The sequence below is a fragment of the Populus trichocarpa genome, chromosome 10 (genome assembly GCF_000002775.5).
Source record: "Populus trichocarpa isolate Nisqually-1 chromosome 10, P.trichocarpa_v4.1, whole genome shotgun sequence".
Taxonomy (NCBI): Eukaryota; Viridiplantae; Streptophyta; class Magnoliopsida; order Malpighiales; family Salicaceae; genus Populus; species Populus trichocarpa.
Genome location: NC_037294.2, coordinates 12,214,147 through 12,233,889, shown reverse-complemented (window position 1 = coordinate 12,233,889; position 19,743 = coordinate 12,214,147). Strand labels below are relative to the sequence as shown.

At 32.1% G+C, this 19,743-nt stretch overlaps 1 protein-coding gene across 1 annotated transcript; it reads right to left on the bottom strand.

Moving 5' to 3' along the window:
* Positions 1 to 6,130: 6,130 nt before the first annotated feature.
* Positions 6,131 to 10,184, bottom strand: LOC7462634 (protein indeterminate-domain 5, chloroplastic). The gene is made up of 4 exons (XM_024609270.2): positions 10,005 to 10,184; positions 9,629 to 9,842; positions 8,980 to 9,376; positions 6,131 to 7,503 (listed from the first exon to the last, which is right to left on the bottom strand). Exons 2-4 carry the CDS (start codon positions 9,780 to 9,782, stop codon positions 6,411 to 6,413), a joined length of 1,644 nt encoding a protein of 547 aa, XP_024465038.1. The 5' UTR covers positions 9,783 to 9,842; positions 10,005 to 10,184; the 3' UTR covers positions 6,131 to 6,410.
* Positions 10,185 to 19,743: the final 9,559 nt, after the last annotated feature.

The window sequence follows — 19,743 nt, the reverse complement described above, 5'->3', positions numbered from 1 at the left end:
TACCTTAACTTGTTGAAATCGTATCATCCATCTTTCCCCTTTCTCGTCATTTCCTTCTTCCTCTCTTCTTCTTCTTCTCCTTTCTGTTTTTTTCTGTTTTGTTTCTGGCTTCTTCTCCTTCTTCCGGTTTGATCTCTCTTTTGTTTCTGGCTTCTTCTTCTTTTTTTTACCCCCCCCCCAACACACACATCAAATTATATGAAATGTTGGATTTGTTCCTTAATAAAAAAAATCCAGATTATTACAGAAATGTTGATATACTAAGAGTAATAGAAATGACTGGTAAAGATTTCCCAATGAATTATCACTTACTTTCAGATTGCGCCAGTACTGCAAGAAAAAGTCCCTGCTACGTATAACCTTTTCTTTATCACAGGCGAGAGAGTTAACTCTATATTTTTGAACATATATAGAAAGAAAGAGACAATTTACATAATTTGGTTTTGTATTCTACTGCTTTTAATATATCTCGTAGAGCAAGCGACTACAAAATGCGGATGCTAAGGTAGCTGTTGATATTTTGTTGAAACAGTCTTTTTAATCTCTCTTCTTTAGTCATTTTCATTACTACATGTGAAAGCACAGCATATGATTCGTATTATTATGATTACTATTATATATATAATAAAGAACTGCTAGTAGCTTGGTCTGAAGATCTCTTTTGATATGGAAAAATCGATGATAGTCGGAAAGATTTAGTAATAATTTAAATCGGAATTGAGATAGTTTTTGGTTTTATGGAATTTTCCCTTGGGTTTTTAGCTTGGTGATTTAGCTTGACAGATCGATCTGTTTGCGCGGAGGCAAAGCTGCATCCTATGGTTGTTTCTTTGTTTTGTGGTTTTCTTGGTCCCTTTCCTCTTCGTTTGTTTCATTTGCTAAACCTGAGTGCTATGCAGATTTGTATATATCTTCTCCTTTCCGCCATCTTTTTTAATGCAATACTTCAGTTAAAAACTGTTAAATACTTTCAATCTAGCTAGAGCTCCCTTAATTACTGTTAAAACTAAGATTAATTTACCATGACAGATCCTATTCTATGTGAAAGAAGGAACACTAGTACTACACTAAAAATATATCTCATAAAAATTAAATCCATAAATGGATGGATATAGATGGCCACGTGTTGGACCAAAATATGACTAATTTTTACCCATTATCCTTCCGTGATCTGTTCATTTTTAAAATGGATATTCATATATATCCTCTTAAACCCACTTGACTCATAATTTTCTATCCATCAATCCATTTAAATATTTTGACTATTTTTAACTAAGTTTACCTATTTTTAACTAAGATGAATATTTGACATGTAGGGAATTATTGCAATATGTATTTTTTTTTAATTCAAGGATTAAAAGGTTGGTTTTATCATAAAAGCATAAGGACAAATTAAAAAACTCAATTAAAGACATATTTACAGGAAAAATAAAATATAGAAACTAGAATAACTTCCTCCAAAAACTAGGGGACTAAAATGAATATTGATGAAAATCTTACTTTTCTCTTGTAATGCTTCTTCGGATATGTTTTTAAATAAGTCAAATGGGCAATCCTTATCCAACTCCACCCAACCCGTTTAAGAGTATTTTTTTGGGTTAATCCATTAATGTCCTATTTAAATTTTGTACCAATCCTTTTTATGACCCAGAACGCAAATACGTACGACTTGATGTAACCAGTCTAGAGTCCTAGGAGATTTTTTTTTGTTAGAATGAAAAATAATCTTTCATTAATACCAAAATAAGTGAAAATATATCATTATTTCCATTTATAAAAAAAGATAACAAATATAAAAATTGAATCTAGCTATTAAAAAAGATAGTGAAAATAATAACAATAAAAACTAGCCTTCTATCATTAACTTAACCAACTAAATTTTTAAAAAATTGTAATCATAAGGGGTGTAGTTCAACTGGTTAGACCTTGAGTTTGCTTTCTAGAGATCACTAGTTCGAGTGCCACAAATCTCAGAACCACTTGAGACTTATCTGGTTGTTAACTCCAGGACTTCGGGGATTAATTGAGGCAAACGTAAGCTGACCCGGACATCCACGGTTACAAAAAAAATTAAAAATTCTCAAACTTGTATTAAATTTGCATAAACTTGTAACACCACATGATCACAAATGACTTGAAGTAATCATCAATTAATATGGTAGTGTTTTGTTCCTAACTTGGAACAAAAGGAAAAAAAGACAATAAAGATAATTTGGTTAAAGAGACAAAGAATAAGACATAAAAATAAATGTCTTTAGAACATTTTTGGAGTGAATTTTAGTGCTTTTAAAATATGAGGTATAAAGAGAATATGTAACCAAAGACAATATTTATATTTTTATTTATTTCTAAAATATCATTGTAAAAAACTTTCAATTCCAAAATTATCTAACTAAGATATGTAAGGATAAAAATAGTTACTATCATAAATTTAAAACCCAACGCGGAGCAAACCCTAAGTCACTGGTCGAGGCCCGGGTCACGGTCATGTTGGCCCGAGTCGATGTAAGAATAAAAATAGTTATTATCATAGTTTTAAAACTCGTTTCGGAGGTCTACCAAGGACAAAGGCTCAAGTCATGAGTGAGGTTGACTGTTGACCTGAGTCAATATAAGAACAAAAGTGATTATTTTTATAGTTTTAAAATTCAAATCAGGGGTCGACTCGGGACAAAACCCCAATTACATGTCAGGAGGGTCAACATAAAAATAAAACTGGTTATTATCATAGTTTTAAGACTCAATTTTGGAGTCAATTCGAGGCAAGGCCGGGGTCACAGATCAGGAGGGTTAACCCAGTTTAACCCGAGTTAATGTAAGAATAAAAATGTGATTATTATAGTTTCAAAACTCGACTTAAGGGTTGACCAGGACAAGACCTATGTTACGAATCAGGAGGGTCAACACAGGTTGACCGGAGTAAATGTATTGATGAAAGTGATTATTATCAAAGTTTTGAAACCTGACTCGGGAGTTGATACGAGACAAGGTTCAGGTCACAAATCAGGAGGGTAAACCTGATTGACTCAATTTTTTCTTAAAAAATAATCAAAGCAACCTTGTTTTGACAAAGATTTTTTGTCAAAAAAATCAATGAGTTTTTTATATGTGTTTTATATCGGGTTGACCTAAGTTTTTTTTATCATGTCAAGTCAAGTCAATCTTTCCTTTATTTTTTTTTAAACTCGGACCAGTCCAGACCCAGGTCAATCCACTAGGCCAGTCCTGATTTTATAACTAAGATTATTATAATATTATTAATTTCAACATTCAATATAAAGTAAAGTAAAAAAAATAATGTAATATTTTTTTTAATATGTAAGTTTGACAACAATACATATTAAGGGTAAAATAAACTTTTTTATATTTTATTATTTCTTATTTATCATAATCAAATGCGATATAGAGATAATTATTTTTTCTTGTATATCACTACCAAACATAATTTTATCTTCATTTTTTTTTTTGTCTCTATTGTCTCTTTTTCTTCTATCCTGAAATAGTAAGCAAACATTATCTTAAAAAAACATTTTATGATGCACTAGAAATAATATTTGTTGATTAGTATCAAAATCTTCCAACTAACTAGAAATTATCACCAAATTCTTATTTAAAAGGGAAAAAAAACTATAACAAGGAACCAAGTCCTCAATAAGATAAAACCAAGCTTCTAAAAAGAGGGGTACACAAATAAAAAAAAAATCTATAAAATGTAGATCTAGACACTGATTTATATCTATCTATAAATACACAAATAATTCAATCTAAAAATTACACAAATCATATTTTTATTAAAATTAAATAGAAAAAAAAAAGAGAAGAGAGAAAAATGAGGGATGAGAAAGGAGGAAAGTAAAAGAAGTGGCTGCGATCGGTAATATCATCGACGACAACAATAATTAGTTTTTAGGGAGGGGGACTTTGTTAAAGAGAAAGGAAAGAGAAAAAAGTTAGGGTTTCAGTAAGTCATAAGAGACTTGTGTGTGGTGTTCTGAAGTGATATGCAAATATTCGCTGCTTGTAGATATAAAAGAAATATAGCCCAACTTAGATATAAATTTAAAGCTTACATATCCAAGCTGGGTTATATATAGCCCAACTTATATATATATATCAAAGAATAATCTTATATAATTCAAAAGATTAAACAGTGAAGTAGGGTTCTAATAATAATTTTATAATATTGTTTTTAAATAAAAATTATTTAAAATTGAAATTTACACAAGTCCTATTTACTTTTATGATTAATCTTAAACTTAATTAGAGAGAATAAAAATGGTAAGATTCAAAATATAATATTTTAATTTTTAAGGTTTTAATATCATGTTAAATAATCATCTTAATCCAAAAATTTAACAATAATAATTTTATATTATTTTCTAAAGATTACAAGAATCTGCACGTCATTTTATATACATTAAATTTTCATCAATAAAACTATTAAATCTAATAATAAAAACACCAAATTAACTACTAATTCAACCAGTAATGTAGCTCAACTAGTATTAATATATCGCCTCCCTTGAAAAAAATATCGAACACAAAACTCAATGTTATACTCAATTATCTAATAAGCCAAATAGAAGAAGACAATTCAAGAAACATAACCATTTACCGTCAACATAAACTAATGGAGGGGCCTGGTATCATTGCTTTGTGCTTTTGAAGAGCTACCCGCTACGATTATAGAATAATAGTTGCTTGATTCAACAGAGAAAGATATTCATTATTATTTGTCATGTACAGGTTGTTTGGATTTGTCGATGACCATATTCTATTTGTTTTTGAAGAGGCAATCAGCCAACTTGACTTAAAAATCATGTAAATGTATTATATATATATTTATAAAGAACAAAACAAATATTTGAAGATTCAGATTGATCAATTCGGTCAGAATTAGAAAACTGAAAAGCAAAGAAGGAAGGAGCTGCTTTATATCTCGAGTAGCAAGTGGTCAGCTCAACCAACCCAAAAGCTCGATGCCTACGTATCTCATAGGCTTTTCTACCGAGGTAACCAACTGCATCATCAGTTGAACAATCAACAGAGTCGAGCCTGGAGAAGAAAGTTTCAAAACAATGCTTTGGGGGAGAAGTTCAAAATTTGAAAGCATGTTAGACAGTACTTTCACAGTGACGGATTAATGATTCCATTAAGGAGATAGAACAGACAGAAATCACGACAAAACTGCCACACGAGTTTGCCCTATAATTGCGATAGCGAACAATTATGGTGCCTTTTCCTGCCGTTTCTGCAGAATATATGGCCAGGATTACTATCATTACTCATAAGGCAACAAGCCAAGACACAATCTTTCAAAGAATCCAATGAAAACTATTAAATTCTTTGGTTCTTTTTTAGACACCAATACCAACAAGAGGGGGATAAAAAAAAAAACTCTAACGTGGGCTTTGTTACGCGACTGCATGTTATCTTAAGATAAAAGCAGTCAACGTAGAAAGCCATCGGAACAAAAAGTCATGTGTAGAAAATGTCCACAGAATGTCAACAAGGAGCCTGAAATTTAGCAATTTTCTTCTAGGTTTTGGTATTGCTGTGTACGTTCAGGTAGGGTTAGGTATTAGGTGAGCAAACAAATTCTTTTAGAAATAATAAATTAAGAAATCGATTCGCATCATTTTCTCCTTCTTTAATCCTTTCGCTTTTCATATTACATTAAATAATTAATATGCATCAACTGGACAAATAACAAATCGAATTGGTACTTGTCTAGTCTCCTCGATGTCATCAGCCGGGTGTCGCTTTTTCATTAAAATATTATTACGTGTCCTTGTTCCTGACATTCCACTCAACGTAACAACCTTCCTCATGATCAGATATGCAGAAAGGATACGAATCACAATGGATTTTTTCTTTGCAATTTGCTTTAAAATTATCGCTCCATAAAATGAGTTTTCTTTTCATTTTGTCGGTTATATATTGAGAGCAATTCTCTACCCTTTTCACCTTCTACATTCAAAATAAACCCAATACAAAAATTTGTTTCGTGTTGTGAGAGAGGGAGTACCTACTCCATATATGTGCTGAATAAGCTCGGTATATTGTACCAGTACCAAAGCAAGGGGGAAGGTGTATGCACACACACACATTTATATACTGTACTCACGGAGAAAAAAACATAGTCATTGGTCATTAGAACACAGTAATCTAGCTTAACGAAGCCTTGTGCACATTTGCTGCTGGAAACCCTAATGGAGCCAAAAGATCTACAGAATATTCAATCTGCTACATGCGTACCTGATGCAAAATAAAGTCTTAAGAAAATATTACATGCATACCTAAACCGCCTCTCCTTTTTTTTCCTTATTAAATGCTGTCCACTGTAATTATGCCGTTGCAAACGGTGGACAAGCTTGTGCTGACTTTATATATATCAGGGTCAACGGAGCTTATATATTATTGATGCCATTTTGTTGCTGTCTTTGTGGAAACCCTCCACCAATGTTTCTTACTCTGCCCCCAACACCCAAAAAATCCAAGGTCAGTTTATCTGACCCAGCAAGACCTTGATGCATATTTCCTTCGTCTGCTTTGCTAAAACTTGAGCTATCAAACCCAGTGTAGCTGTTGTCCTGTTCATTTCCAAAAATTGATGAGCTTCCATTGGCAAGAGAATTCATCAATCCTTGAAGTTGGCTTTCACTTTCCATGTGTGTTTCTAAGCTTTCACCTACATTTGCATTGCTGAAACTGCTGCCAAAGTTGGTGGAAACAAGTGGCCTAATAGATTTAGCACCAGTTGTTGAAGAACTCCCCAAGCTTCTCAGTAAACCACTTGGACTGTTGCTGCTAGTAGTTGAACCCATCTGAGCCGCTTTTTGAAGCAATGCAGTGGCAGACACATGCGGTGTGATGTTCTCTTGTTGCATTGAAGTATTGAAAAAGGAAGACATAGCCGATCCAACATGATCACCACTCATGTTGGTGGGGAAAACTGATGTCCTTTGGCCAGCACCATTGACGTTGTTGAACTGGGTAGCATTTAACAATCCGGGACTCGCTAAGTTTGTGGTTGTGCTTCCAGTGTTGGCATTGTCATTGTTACTTGTACGGCCTGTGTTACTATTATTTGAAAAGAAGCCGAAGTTAAACAGATTGGAAGCCGAGGAGGGGTTGTTAGTGTTGCTTTGAAGATCAGGAAGTTGCATTAGCCCATGTAAAGATTTGTTTGGAAATGGCCCTTGGTTTGCATCTCCCATGAAGAAACCAGATGGAGGCATCATGGGCATTGAAGGAGGGTTAGGTGGAGGGATTAGATGCTCGAAATTGGCTGCCCCAGCACTGCCCAGCCGTAACATGTTATTACCAGATGGGTGGTGATCTTGTAAATGGGAAATTTGGGAACCCACTTGAGAGAAGCCTAAGCTCATGTGGTTATTTCCATACAGATGACTTCCTATAGTATTTAAGCTGGTAGGATGCCTTGCACTTTCCTGAGCTAGTGCGTCACAAAAAGCTCTATGTGTGATAAAACTATCACGCCTGCAACAGTTAAACCATGAAAAGAAAGTCATTAGACCACCACTCAGTTATCAATGGAAAAGATGGAAGGAATTTGAGACAGATAAATTTGAAAATGCACAACTACATATAATGACAAGTTATTTTTTACTAGCCGTTTCTAAGATGCTAAATTCAAATGCTAATATTCTATGTGACCATTCAAATCTATGAACGTTGCCTTCGATAAGGAGAAAAAATGTTTAGCATTGTCACCTCTCCACCTTCCCACGATAATGTTAATAGTTGAAGCCCAAAAAAAAGAAAGAAAAGAAGGATAAATCAATCCAAATCTACGAATGGTAACATGAATATTTTCTCTTTATATCACATGAATTTCGCTTAGGAAAATAGGAATATTTTCTGAAGTAAAAGAAAAGAGAAAAGAAAATGGCAAACAAATATATGAAAAGAAGACTTTTATTTCTGAAGAAATAGGGAGAAAATGTAGGGCAAAGAATTATATATTGGAATCAGAAAATAAAAGGGGGATAAATCAATCCAAATCTAAATACTATTTTAGGTAGTGGCTCTTCAATAAATGAACAAAAGTATTATGTGCTATTAGATGAAAAACCAGAAACCCAGAAGCCTATTTCGGAAACTAGCTTCAATTGATGCAAAATCCATGAAGAGTCTTCCTTTCTATTGAAGGAATATTTTCCATTTCCATGAAAATTGTCAATAAATGACCACATTCTCAGGAACCCTCCGATCAAAAGAGACTGCTATGCTTTCAAAAGACCGTAAAAACATTCTGTCTCACTCCCCCGGCCCCTTGATAACAAAAGGAAAAAACAATATGAAGGGTAGATAATTTTAGTTACTTAATTACCGCTGCTCTCTGAGAAGAGAGGAGAGAGATGGAGATGCATCTCAACCCCGCAACCCTAACGTTTTCATGGGAAGAAGTACTTGGAAGAACTGAGCCAACCCAGAAGAGAACAAACTAGATAGCATATAAATCCATCCAACTCGCATGAGAACAAACCCAGTAACAATATACTACCTGACACACTCTATAACAACAACACGTGAATAGAGAAAAGAGATGAAGGACTGGCGGTGTTACCGATGAAGAAATAGTTTTCTGTTTATTTTTTTTCTTGTGTTTTTTTTCCTTAATTAATCATCATGTCTTTTGGAGACCTTCACACAGCATGGCAGTTTCACAGATTGTTCACATGCAACTAGTCCTTTCTGTCGAGGGGGTGCATGAGAGAGAGATGGAGTTAGCTTAGATTAGTTAGGCCGAAAGACCCAATCTACGAGTAATCCAAAAGGGGAGAAGAAAAGTACTCCTGGACTCCCCCCCCCAGCCTTCTCAAACTCTCAGTCTCTCAATCTTACAAAGCTTTCTATCATCACACTTTTGTCTATAGCTACGATGAATTAATACCTATGACGAATATCATTATGGTTATATGATTAATAATGGAGAAAGAATTAAATAGTTACCTTGAGAAAAGAGTGCCACAGTCACATCTGTATTCTCTAGTACCGCAAGTCTTAGAATGGGCTTTCCAATCAGATTGAACAGCATATCTTTTTGAGCATTTCTCACACTTCCATTTCTTCTCACCGTGCTTTCTAAAGTAGTGCTTTTTTATGCCAGTAAGGTCACCAAGAGCCCTAGAAGGATCATGGTGAACACATGTGGGCTCGGGACACAGATACACCTTCCTCTTCACTTCTTTTGTAGTCTTCTGCTTTAGCTTCCAAGGCAGGTTGTGTCCTCTTCTGTGGAGCTGTAGGTTTTGCTCCCTTTGGAACCCTTTGTTGCATACCTCACATATGAACCTGTTTGTTGCCATTAGAGTCTTGGGAGATAGTGCTATCACTTCTGCATCTGGATCTGTAATGAGAAATTATCGCCACAATATTTAGTTTTAGAACAAGAACTAGCTGGCCGGTAATTAATATAAGGAATAAAACATGTATAAGAAGAAGAAATTAAAAAAAGCTTGTCAATACTTCAACTGTTGCATGAAAGTTGGTATAATTAGCGTTAAGTATTCTTGATTGATATCGGATTAGGGGATAGTAACATATGTAACATGTACTTAATACATGGAGTGACATATAGGATATAAAGAGAGCTACTTGCTTGGTGTTCCAGGTTGATTTCTTCTCTTCTTTTGAGGTCCTGTGGTTGGAACTGTAGAGGAAGTGGCTGTTGAAGAATGCTGTTGTATTATCTGGTTTTGATGTTCTTCCCTTGCCCGGCCGAAGAAAGGTGCAGATGACGAAGCGGCGGCCATCTTCAAGATGTATTTACGCAAAATATAGCTTCTCTCTCTCTTTCTTCAAAGCAAGCAAATCTAGAACTCAAAATTGACCAAATAGGATCAACACATACTCGAGGGCTATGCTATGTATAGCATTTCCACTGAGGAAAAACTCAATTTCTTGTAAAAAGCAAGCAATAATATCTATTCAAACAAAAAGAAAAAGAAAAAAAATCCTGGTCTTGGATATGTTACCTCCTTTGTAGCCCTTCAGATACAACCCACAAAGAACCAAGAGGAAAGATTAAGTTGAAACCCACAAAGAACCAAGAGAAAAGTATAGAAAGGGACAACTACAATCCGGAGATGAAGAGAAGAAAACAAGCAATCTTTAGACCTATTTTGCTTCTACTCTTTCTGAGCTCTTGTTGTTTATTAATATATATATATATATATATAAAAACTTGATATCACTTAGTATCATAATTTTTCGTCAATCATTCAATGCCATGTATGTGGACAGCAAATACACGTCTACCTTACGCATACTCCTCCATATAAGGTCTCCGTACTCTTATATTTCCTTTTTTTCTTTTTTGACATATCTAGAAACTACAAAAAGAAGATGTGTTTTCACGTATTCATATTTTTTCTTACTGTCAAAACCACCCAACTCAAAATTTTTATCTCTATATTATGTAAAGATCAAATAAAAACTGATGTAATGTAGTTTTTGAAAGCTCGCCATTTGAGATTCTGATTAATATATAAATGAGAAATAGCTCTATATTACTGCATGCATCAACTAATAAAACTTTTAACCTATTAATTAGTGCAAAGTAAGATAGAATTATACGAATTGATTGTTTTGAAGAGAGTCTAATTCAAATTTTATACCCATGTCTCTAGAAATAGAGAGAGTATTAATTGTGAGTTAATTGAAGAGGAGTAAGGGTGCCACAATTTACACGGACCCTCTCCCCGGCTCTCCTTCTCCTAGTTCAAATATTCTTGTTTCATGCATCAAGACAACGTACCCTTCCTTTAGTCACCCATGCCTTTTCGTGGACTCCCTATTTTGCCTATTTATTTATAAAGAGGCATGGAGTCACAGGAAAATGTTTTGATTTTATTTTAATAGATTCATAAACTGTTTAAAAGAAAATATATTTATATTTAAAAAATACATATGTTATTATGACTGCGATCAGCACTTTAAATATTGATCTTCCACCCAAAACATCATCTGCCAGCGAATGCATGTGCGTGGAGAAAGGGAATGCTAGAAAGATTCATTCTCAAGCTCATCTTTTGTCTTGCTTCGGTTTTTCTTTTCTATTTGGGAATCGGGATAAGTTAGTTCATTGGCTATAATTAAGTGTAGTATTTGGGACATGTGATAAGTGAATAATTCGTTTCTCACCTGCAGCTTATCCTAGGAGATGTTTGGATGCATCCGTCTCTGTAGAATAGTCTGTGAACTATCTCAACTGAAAATTTACAATACTTTATATTCTTGTTTTCTCCCATATGTCCCTGTTGCCACTTAATTTTCATACCATAGTTTTCAATAACCATTTGAAAAATATTAATTTTGAAAAGTCAATAAAATGAAAAAAAATACATTAAATGTTTTTTACAAAAATACAAAAACACTTAAAACAAAACCCATAAAAAATAACAGCATTAAAAAGCCTAGAAAAGGAATTTAAAAGTTGGTTTTTTATTTTTTTAAAAGATACTACCATTTCAAATCTAAAAAATAAAAACAAATCATGTCCATTAATTAAGCCTCGTAAATATAAATACATCCAAAACAACAAAGAGGGTTTCGCAGAACATGGGATTTTCAAAATTTTATTAGTTGCCAATGTTTTTGATCTATTTTTGAGGTTTATGTTACTATTTTTTCAAGATTTTCTATTTTTTATATATAAATATATAATATTTTGTGTATTTTTAAAATTAGATTTCATTTTTTGATGGTTTATGGGCATTTTTATCCAAATATTAGGGGAAAAGGGTATATGAGAGAAAATACAAATATAAGGACATATAAGAGTGAAAACTTCTAAAATAGTGTATTGAAGAATATGCCCAGATGAATATATTAATTCCTTTTATTTTTTATTAGAACACTGTAGATGGTAGCACTTGAACTTCTAACAATTTGACATAAGCTATTGGAACTATAACAATTTGACATAAGTTATAGGTTTAATTAAAACTTCCACATATTCAAGTATCGATCTAAATTCTTCTTCTTCTTCTTTTGTTTTTTAAATTAATTTAATTGTCTTTTTTTTTGTAAGCATATATACAATTTGATGAAGCGACTTAAATGCATATGGACAATTGTTTTTTATTTTAAAAAGTTCAAAGATATTTGTAAAGAGAATTCCAATTCTTATAAATAATTAAAAAAATATTTTTTGGTCTTTAATTTAATGAATATGATAGAATTTATTGTTTGATGGAATAAATCAAGAAATTAAGAGCCCACTGGAATTCAATTTTTACATATAAAAGAATGTGATTGCATTGATGATGTAAATCAAACAAATACATCACCGTCTTTGTGGCACAACGATACAACAAACTAAGGAATTGTAACTTGTTATATACAAAAAAATAAAAATAGACAAGACCTTTTTTACAGCAATGGTGGATAATGATCTTCAATGTACGTAGCAAATAGTCTCTTTATGGACGTTACTAAAAGCTCACTGAGAATATTTCTCGATGAGGATTGCTCAGTGGGAAGCTTTCCTTGCATATTAAGTTTTTCTTAGCCCACTATAAATAAATGGAATAACATGTCTCACCTTATCAAGCTCTTTCGATGAAAAATCTCAATCATTCAAAATTGCCAAAGCGCATCCATCTCTTTCAACCAACAAAAAAACACTCATCACAGTCCAACAAAAGGATATCCTAACAAAGTGAGAACTCTGTGCACAAATCAAATCTAGATATAAATTATTAACACGCTAAAAGAAAAATAAGGACAAAATAAAGAAAAGAAAAGAAAACGAAGAAGAAAAGGAATGAACTAGGAAGATGAAGGGCTATTTGCGGGTGATTTCTCCCCGACAACAACTAGGTTTCTTTTTAAAGAGAGAATCAAGAGAAAGGAGAGAGAGATGACAAAGATTTCTCTTAATTGAGTGGAAACAATAATATACGCCACACAATTTAATCTTGAATGGTAGCATAAAAGTTGGATGTTTTTGTTTTCTATTCTCCATTCTTTTGATTCGGGTTTTTGGATATTTTTATTTTTATTTGCTTTTTAGGTTAATGTATTGGTTTGTAGGTGTTCGAAACGTATTAATGAGGTTTTTTGAGTTAAAATAATTTAAAAATTATAATTTTAGAGCAAAAAAAACATTACCCGTGCTTTTCCATTAATATAGAAAGAGAAAAAAATTACTTAACTAAGTTGAGTTAATGATTTGAATTATAAAATTAATAAGTTAAGTCATAACTATGAAAATACATATAGTTTTTATTTAATTATAAATATATATAAACGTTTTGGTTTGTACTTATAATTTTTTTAACTGTAAAAATGCATTGGGAAAATTAACCTGCATATGTAATTTTTTTTGTATAAAACATGAGTCAAATAAATAATATAATCCAAAAAAAATTATGACAGAGGTATTTGCAAAAACAAAATAAAAAATGGAGGGACTCAAAAAAATAAATAAATATATATATATATATATATATATATATGCGCGCGCGCAACACTCAAATTCCTTGCTTGACTGAAGTTCACAGGCTCACATGGCAAGTAATTCTTAGTTAGGTAAGATATCATGTATATGATATACCTTTCTACGCACTCATTCTAATTTGTGGTTAATAATTGTCCGTAATGCCTGCAATAATACATACACATAAATAGAGAGAGAGAGAGGTGGGAAGAGGTCTGCTCTTCTTCTTTTTTCATAGTGATAGTGATATAGTAAGTTGGATTAATTTTTTTAATATAAAAAAGATATTCATGTGATATAAAAAAAATTATGATTCATGTAATTGAAAGAGATCATCCACGTTGTTAAAATATTAAAAAAAAAACATAAAACAATCATTTTATAAGTATATATTTAATCAATTGATTGAATTTAATTCAAATGCAAAAATCTATATAAAAAAGGTTAAATTAAACAAAGATAAAAAAAAATGTTCTACGTAACCTGCGTTTTTTTTTCAAAATGAAAGGAATATCTCATAAAAAGCAAGAAAAAGTTTGAGGATGAAACAAAAAAAATAAACTAAAAAAAGCAAAAAAACCAAGTAAATCCGAGTGAATATTCTAAACCCAGATTAATCTCTTAAACCCACAACCCATTAAATTTAATACCTGGATTCAATTAAGAAACTCAATATTCGATAAGTCTAATGTTGAAGGATGAGATAAATTAATTTAATTTAATTAAAAAAGCAAGACCCAACAAAGACCAAAACAAATCCTAAAGTAATACTACTAATGTTGAAAGATAAAACAAATTAATGTAATCTAATTAAAGAAAGTTCCTTTTAACAAAAGCAACCCGTGTTACTCTCAAAACATCTAAAAAATCCCATAGAAAGTGGAAAAAGATATTGGAGGATGAAATAAAAAATATTATATTAAAAAAAGAAAGAAAAAAACCACAATAACTCGGGTGAACCTCTTAATTAATCCCATATTAATATTTCAAGCTCGTAACCCATTAAGTTTTTAGACTTGGACTCAATCAAGAAGCTTAACCCTCGATAAATTTAATGTTGAAGGATGAAATCATAAAAAAAAATTAAACTAAAAAAAATTTAAAGGTAAAAAAAATAGCAATAAAACAAAATTAAGAATTCAATTCGATAGGAAAAAAAACTCAAGGATAAGATTGAAAAAAAAAATTATAGACCATTTTAAATAAAATTGAAATTAAAAGAAAGTGGATCAATTTGGCAGATGAAAAAAATCAATGGGGGGATGAAATTGAACACAAATTATAATTTTATAAATTATTTCATATAAAACAAAAACTAACCAAAAGGCGAGGGACTAAATCTAAAAAAATTAAAATTGAAAGGTTGTATTGAATTTTTTTCAGGGCCAATGCGTTTCTTTAGGATCCGTTTTAGCTTTTTTATTATCTTGATTGACAAGTTTGAATATAACATTATAATATATTACTAACTAATGCGATATCAATATAACATTCTTTATGTATCGTGTTATTTACTTCCCAGAAATAATAATAAACAAGAAACTTTTCGATGATGGTAGGAACTATGAGGTCACATCCAATTATATGAAAAGAAAAAAATAAGAAGCTACTCAGAAGACCATGGTAGTTTTTTCCTATTCGACTAAAATCCATTTAGGTGCTTGTAGTATTTGTTTAAATCTTATATGTAGCATTTGGTTACTATCTCAAGATTAAAGAGACAATAATAATGGAGACAGACGAGACAAGATTGAAAATGAGACGAAGACAAAATTATATTTGGCAGTGGTATACAAGATAAAGTGATTGTCTCCATATCCTGTTTGATTATATTGAACAAGATAAAATAAAATATGAAAAAGTCTATTTTACTTTTAATATGTATTACTATTAAAAATTCATATTTTTTAAAAAATTAATTAGATATTATTTTTTTCACTTTAGTTTATATTGAATGTTGAAATTAATAATATTACATTAACCCTAGTTATAAACTCATACTAGCCTCATGAGTCGACTTAGTTGACCTGAAACTCGGGTTGGTCCTGGTATAAGAAAAATAGATAAAGGATTGACCTGACCCGGTCAAAAACTTGGGTCGGTCTAGGATAAAACACGGGTCTATTTTCCGAGTCAGGTATTAAAACTATAATAATTATTATTTTTAATCATACGTTGACTTGAAAAATCTCGACTTGACCCTCCTAACCTGTAACTAATGTCTTGCCCCGTGTCTACCGTCAAATCAAGTTTTAAAACTATGATAATAACTATTTTTATCTTTATGCTAACTTGAATCAACCCGAGTTGACCTTTCCAGCTCCTGATGTAGGCCTTACATTAGGTCGGGTTTTAATACTATATTAATAACCACTTTTATACTTATGATAACTCGGGAAAACTTGCGTTGAGCCCCCAACTAGTGACTTAGACCTTGCCCTAGGTCAACCCCTAAATCAGGTTTTAAGACTATGAAACCACCTTTATTCTTACGTTAACTCAAGTCAACTTGAGTTTACCCTCCCAGCCCATGACTCGAGCCTTGTCCTTAATTGACTTACGAGTCGAGTTTTAAAACTATGATAATAAATATTTTTATCATTATATATCTTAGTTGGACAATTTTGATATTGATAGTTTTTTAGAATGATATTTTAAAAATAAAAAATAATCTATTTTGAAAATACAGAAATTCACTGTAAAATTATACGATAAATAAATTTATTTTTATGTCTTTATCTTTATCTTTTTAATCAAACACATTTTTATCTTCACTATCTCTATCATTTTGTCCCGAGATAGTAATAAACGTTATCATAGAGACCATAATGTTTTTGCATAACATTTTGAATATCAATGAAATTATTTTTTAAACAAAAAATATATACATTGTGTGAGTTTTACAAATAAGAACTCGAACTAATTAATTAGGTGAAGATTTGTGCATTAGTCTAACAATTATTGACAATTTATCAACTAAATTAAAAAATGCCTACCTAATTAATTAGTGGCTAGCTATTTGACCTACGTTCCATCACAAGTCGAATATATTCTTTCCAATAAAAGACAATTGAATACGCAGACTTTTCCAACATGTTTTTTACATAAAAAAATCCTATATATAAATTGAGAACCATCTGTGTAAATAAATGAAAAAAAAGTCATTAACGATAACTAAAAATAAAACTGGAAAAATCAAGAAACATATATAGATCAAGATATTTGATCTTGCAACGTAGACCATTTACCTCACTATGTTTAATGAATTTGTTTACTAAAATTATTTTTTTATTAAATCAAATGATAATAAAAATGAACACGTACATAAAATTGATTGAATAAAATAAAATAAGAAAAAAATATTATACAAGGCTACACATATCAGAAATATTATCCAAAAATAAATATTTTTTTATTAATGAAAAGAATCAAGATTAAAACAAAAAAAAAGATGGAAAAAACTCATGGGCATAATGAATCCACAGTGCTGATGAGTGTTTCTATAGTTTATTTCCCTATCTTTTTAGAGTTTTGTTAATGAAGTCGTTCAAACTTTAAATTAGGTTGGGCTTTCTATGAATGCATCTTAGACTAATTATGTGACTGGGCTTGACCATTAATTGGTCAGGTGACAAAGTAACTTCCACAAGCTCTCTTGCAAAAACAAGTTTCATATCATAATATAGGATATTCCAATGCTTAAGTTAATAAATGTAGGAGAACAATATTATGTGTTAGCAAAATATGCAAGAGTGAACCTATAGTGTGAGGAGGTGGTCATGATTTGAGGTGGTCATGATTTAAGGGGTTGGTCAAAGTGTGGGGAGGTGGTCATAAAAAGGTGATATTGGTAATGACCAGGAGATATTAATCAGGAAATGGTTATGACTAAGAGGTGGTAGTGACCGTGAAGTGGTAATGACCAGGAGGTGTTGATCAGGAGGTGATAACAAGCAAGAGATGATGACCTAGAGAATCAGAAGCAAAAAAGTGTAAGGAGTAGTGGAGTGAGGAGCAAGGATTGGCTAATAAACTTGTGATTGTTCTTAAATGACATCAATCTTAAATATTTAACTGGTGACCCCAAGTATTTATAGATCTTGGTCGTGTCAGCTTATCTCACGAAGGGTGGAGTAATGATGGAAAGTTTTGTCCTGATAAGCAGAGAAAATAAGTTGTTGGTTGTTCCGTTGATGGAGAGGTCAGTGGTTGGTAAGTGCTATTTGATATGACATGCGAGCAGGAGATTGCTATTAGCAAGAAAGGATGAGCGCTTACCAACAATTTATGAGCAAGTCAATCAGAGAATGACTTCATACTTACTTTCTTGGAGCTTGTTAGTTTGCATTGTGGTGCGTGCTAGTAGCCGAGAATTTAAATGGTATTGGGTCTAGTTTGCGCTTGGTCATGAACTGAACGACTTGGTGAGGTCTTTTGGCTTAAAGGTGTTGGATCATACAAGCCTAGTCTGAATGGCTTGGATGTCATGTCGTTCACCTGAACAATATGATGATTTTTCTATATATAATTTTTAATGCACCATCAATTAGTATATATATTTGTATATCTTTTTATACAATTTATTTTGCAAAATAATAAATCCAAATTAAATCTTCAACCATATTATGTACATCTTTTTACTGGAAACATTTAATTTGCTGATTTTTCTTCTTTAATCACAGTGATATATATTAATACCATTGAAAAAAATAAAAAGTAAAAGCACAAGTTACGGGTAGAAACTGAACTAGATCATCTTATGAGAAAGAAGATTCATATTGGCCAATTCGGCAGTCATTTACGAGCTGGGATTGTAGTCTTGCATGGTGTAATTGACCTATAGGCTATAGCTAACTTCTTTAAATCGTTGGCGAGGAGTTGAGAGACCGGCAGAAAGAGTGGGAGACATGAGTTTTTATGAGAATAAAGCAGAGGACAGAAAAATCAACGTACATACAAGAATGCTTCAAAGAAACACTTTCCTTGAACATTTGTTGCCTTGCGTTGTGATTTGAAAGTAGGTTTTGTTCACACCCAGCTACAAAGGAACCTTCATTCTGTTGCTTTTTAACCTAGCACCAACGTCTGAAATCTCGTGTGTGTTTTTTGTTTTTGCTGTTTCACTAGGAAAGAGACACGATTGTTGGTTTGTGTAAAGCCAAATTACTCTGGGCTTTCCTCTGTCAACCTCGGTAGCTTAGTCACGTAATTCTCTTTAAATCCTATTTTACTCAAAAATTGTATGTTTTCAACTAATATAGACGGGACCATCTACTTTCACATTTGTCTGAATTCAAGAAAAGAGATAACTTCCTTGGAGAGGCCATCTCGAGAAAACCATTTGTGATGAGAGGTCGATGCTAAGTAGGCCCGTCTCCTATACATGGTGGGCCAGAAGGAATATTTGATCCAACGGTCGTAATTTTCTGAAGGGATCAAATTAATATTTTGCCCACTGGTCATATCTAGTGAATTTGATTCTTTTGTAACAACCAGATCCAGCTACCTTGCAATGGCCTCTATGAGTGCTTGATTATCGTCACCGTATCAATTCATCAAGTGGTATTTTCTATGATGCCTTCGGAAATCTTCAAAGGCATTGATCTTACGACGCCTTTCATAAATAATTTCCTCTTCTTTTTTTTGTCTGAAATTATTTTTATTTTTTCCAAAATAGCTTGATGGGAAAGCTAGGAACGTCTGAAGCGATTCTGAACCATATATCCGAATTCTATAAATAACCAATTGAATTAAGATCGTATCAAATAACCATGACTTTGATTTTGCTTTTGAAAAAACAAAGGCACGCCCGCCCACATTATCAATGATAGAAACAGGCAAAGAAGTGGGGTTGATTCAGGAGAGGCTGCATATACGAGACCTGCAGGTCTGGCCTTAATGTAGTACCACCTGGATTAGCTGAGTTAAGCCCGTCGTGTACAGTTCAGATAATAAAAAAGAAAAAAAATCAAGCCCACCATATATAAGTTACAGTTAGTAATTAATTATAGCTTAGTCGCTATATCTTTAACAAAAATAAAAATATTGTAATCCATACAGTTTTGAAAATAGCATCTTAATCCCTTGATCATATTTGACGTTAAATCAGCAACAAAAATTAACAAGAGAAATGAAAAATTGGTGACAACTCTTGAACTCTCTAGCTTGTAGAGAGTTCATGGCAGGGCTAGGATATAACCTTCTTTTGTTTTTTTCTTTAGCATACGCAGGATATATTTCATTTTTTTAGCCTAAATCCGTTTCTTATATTC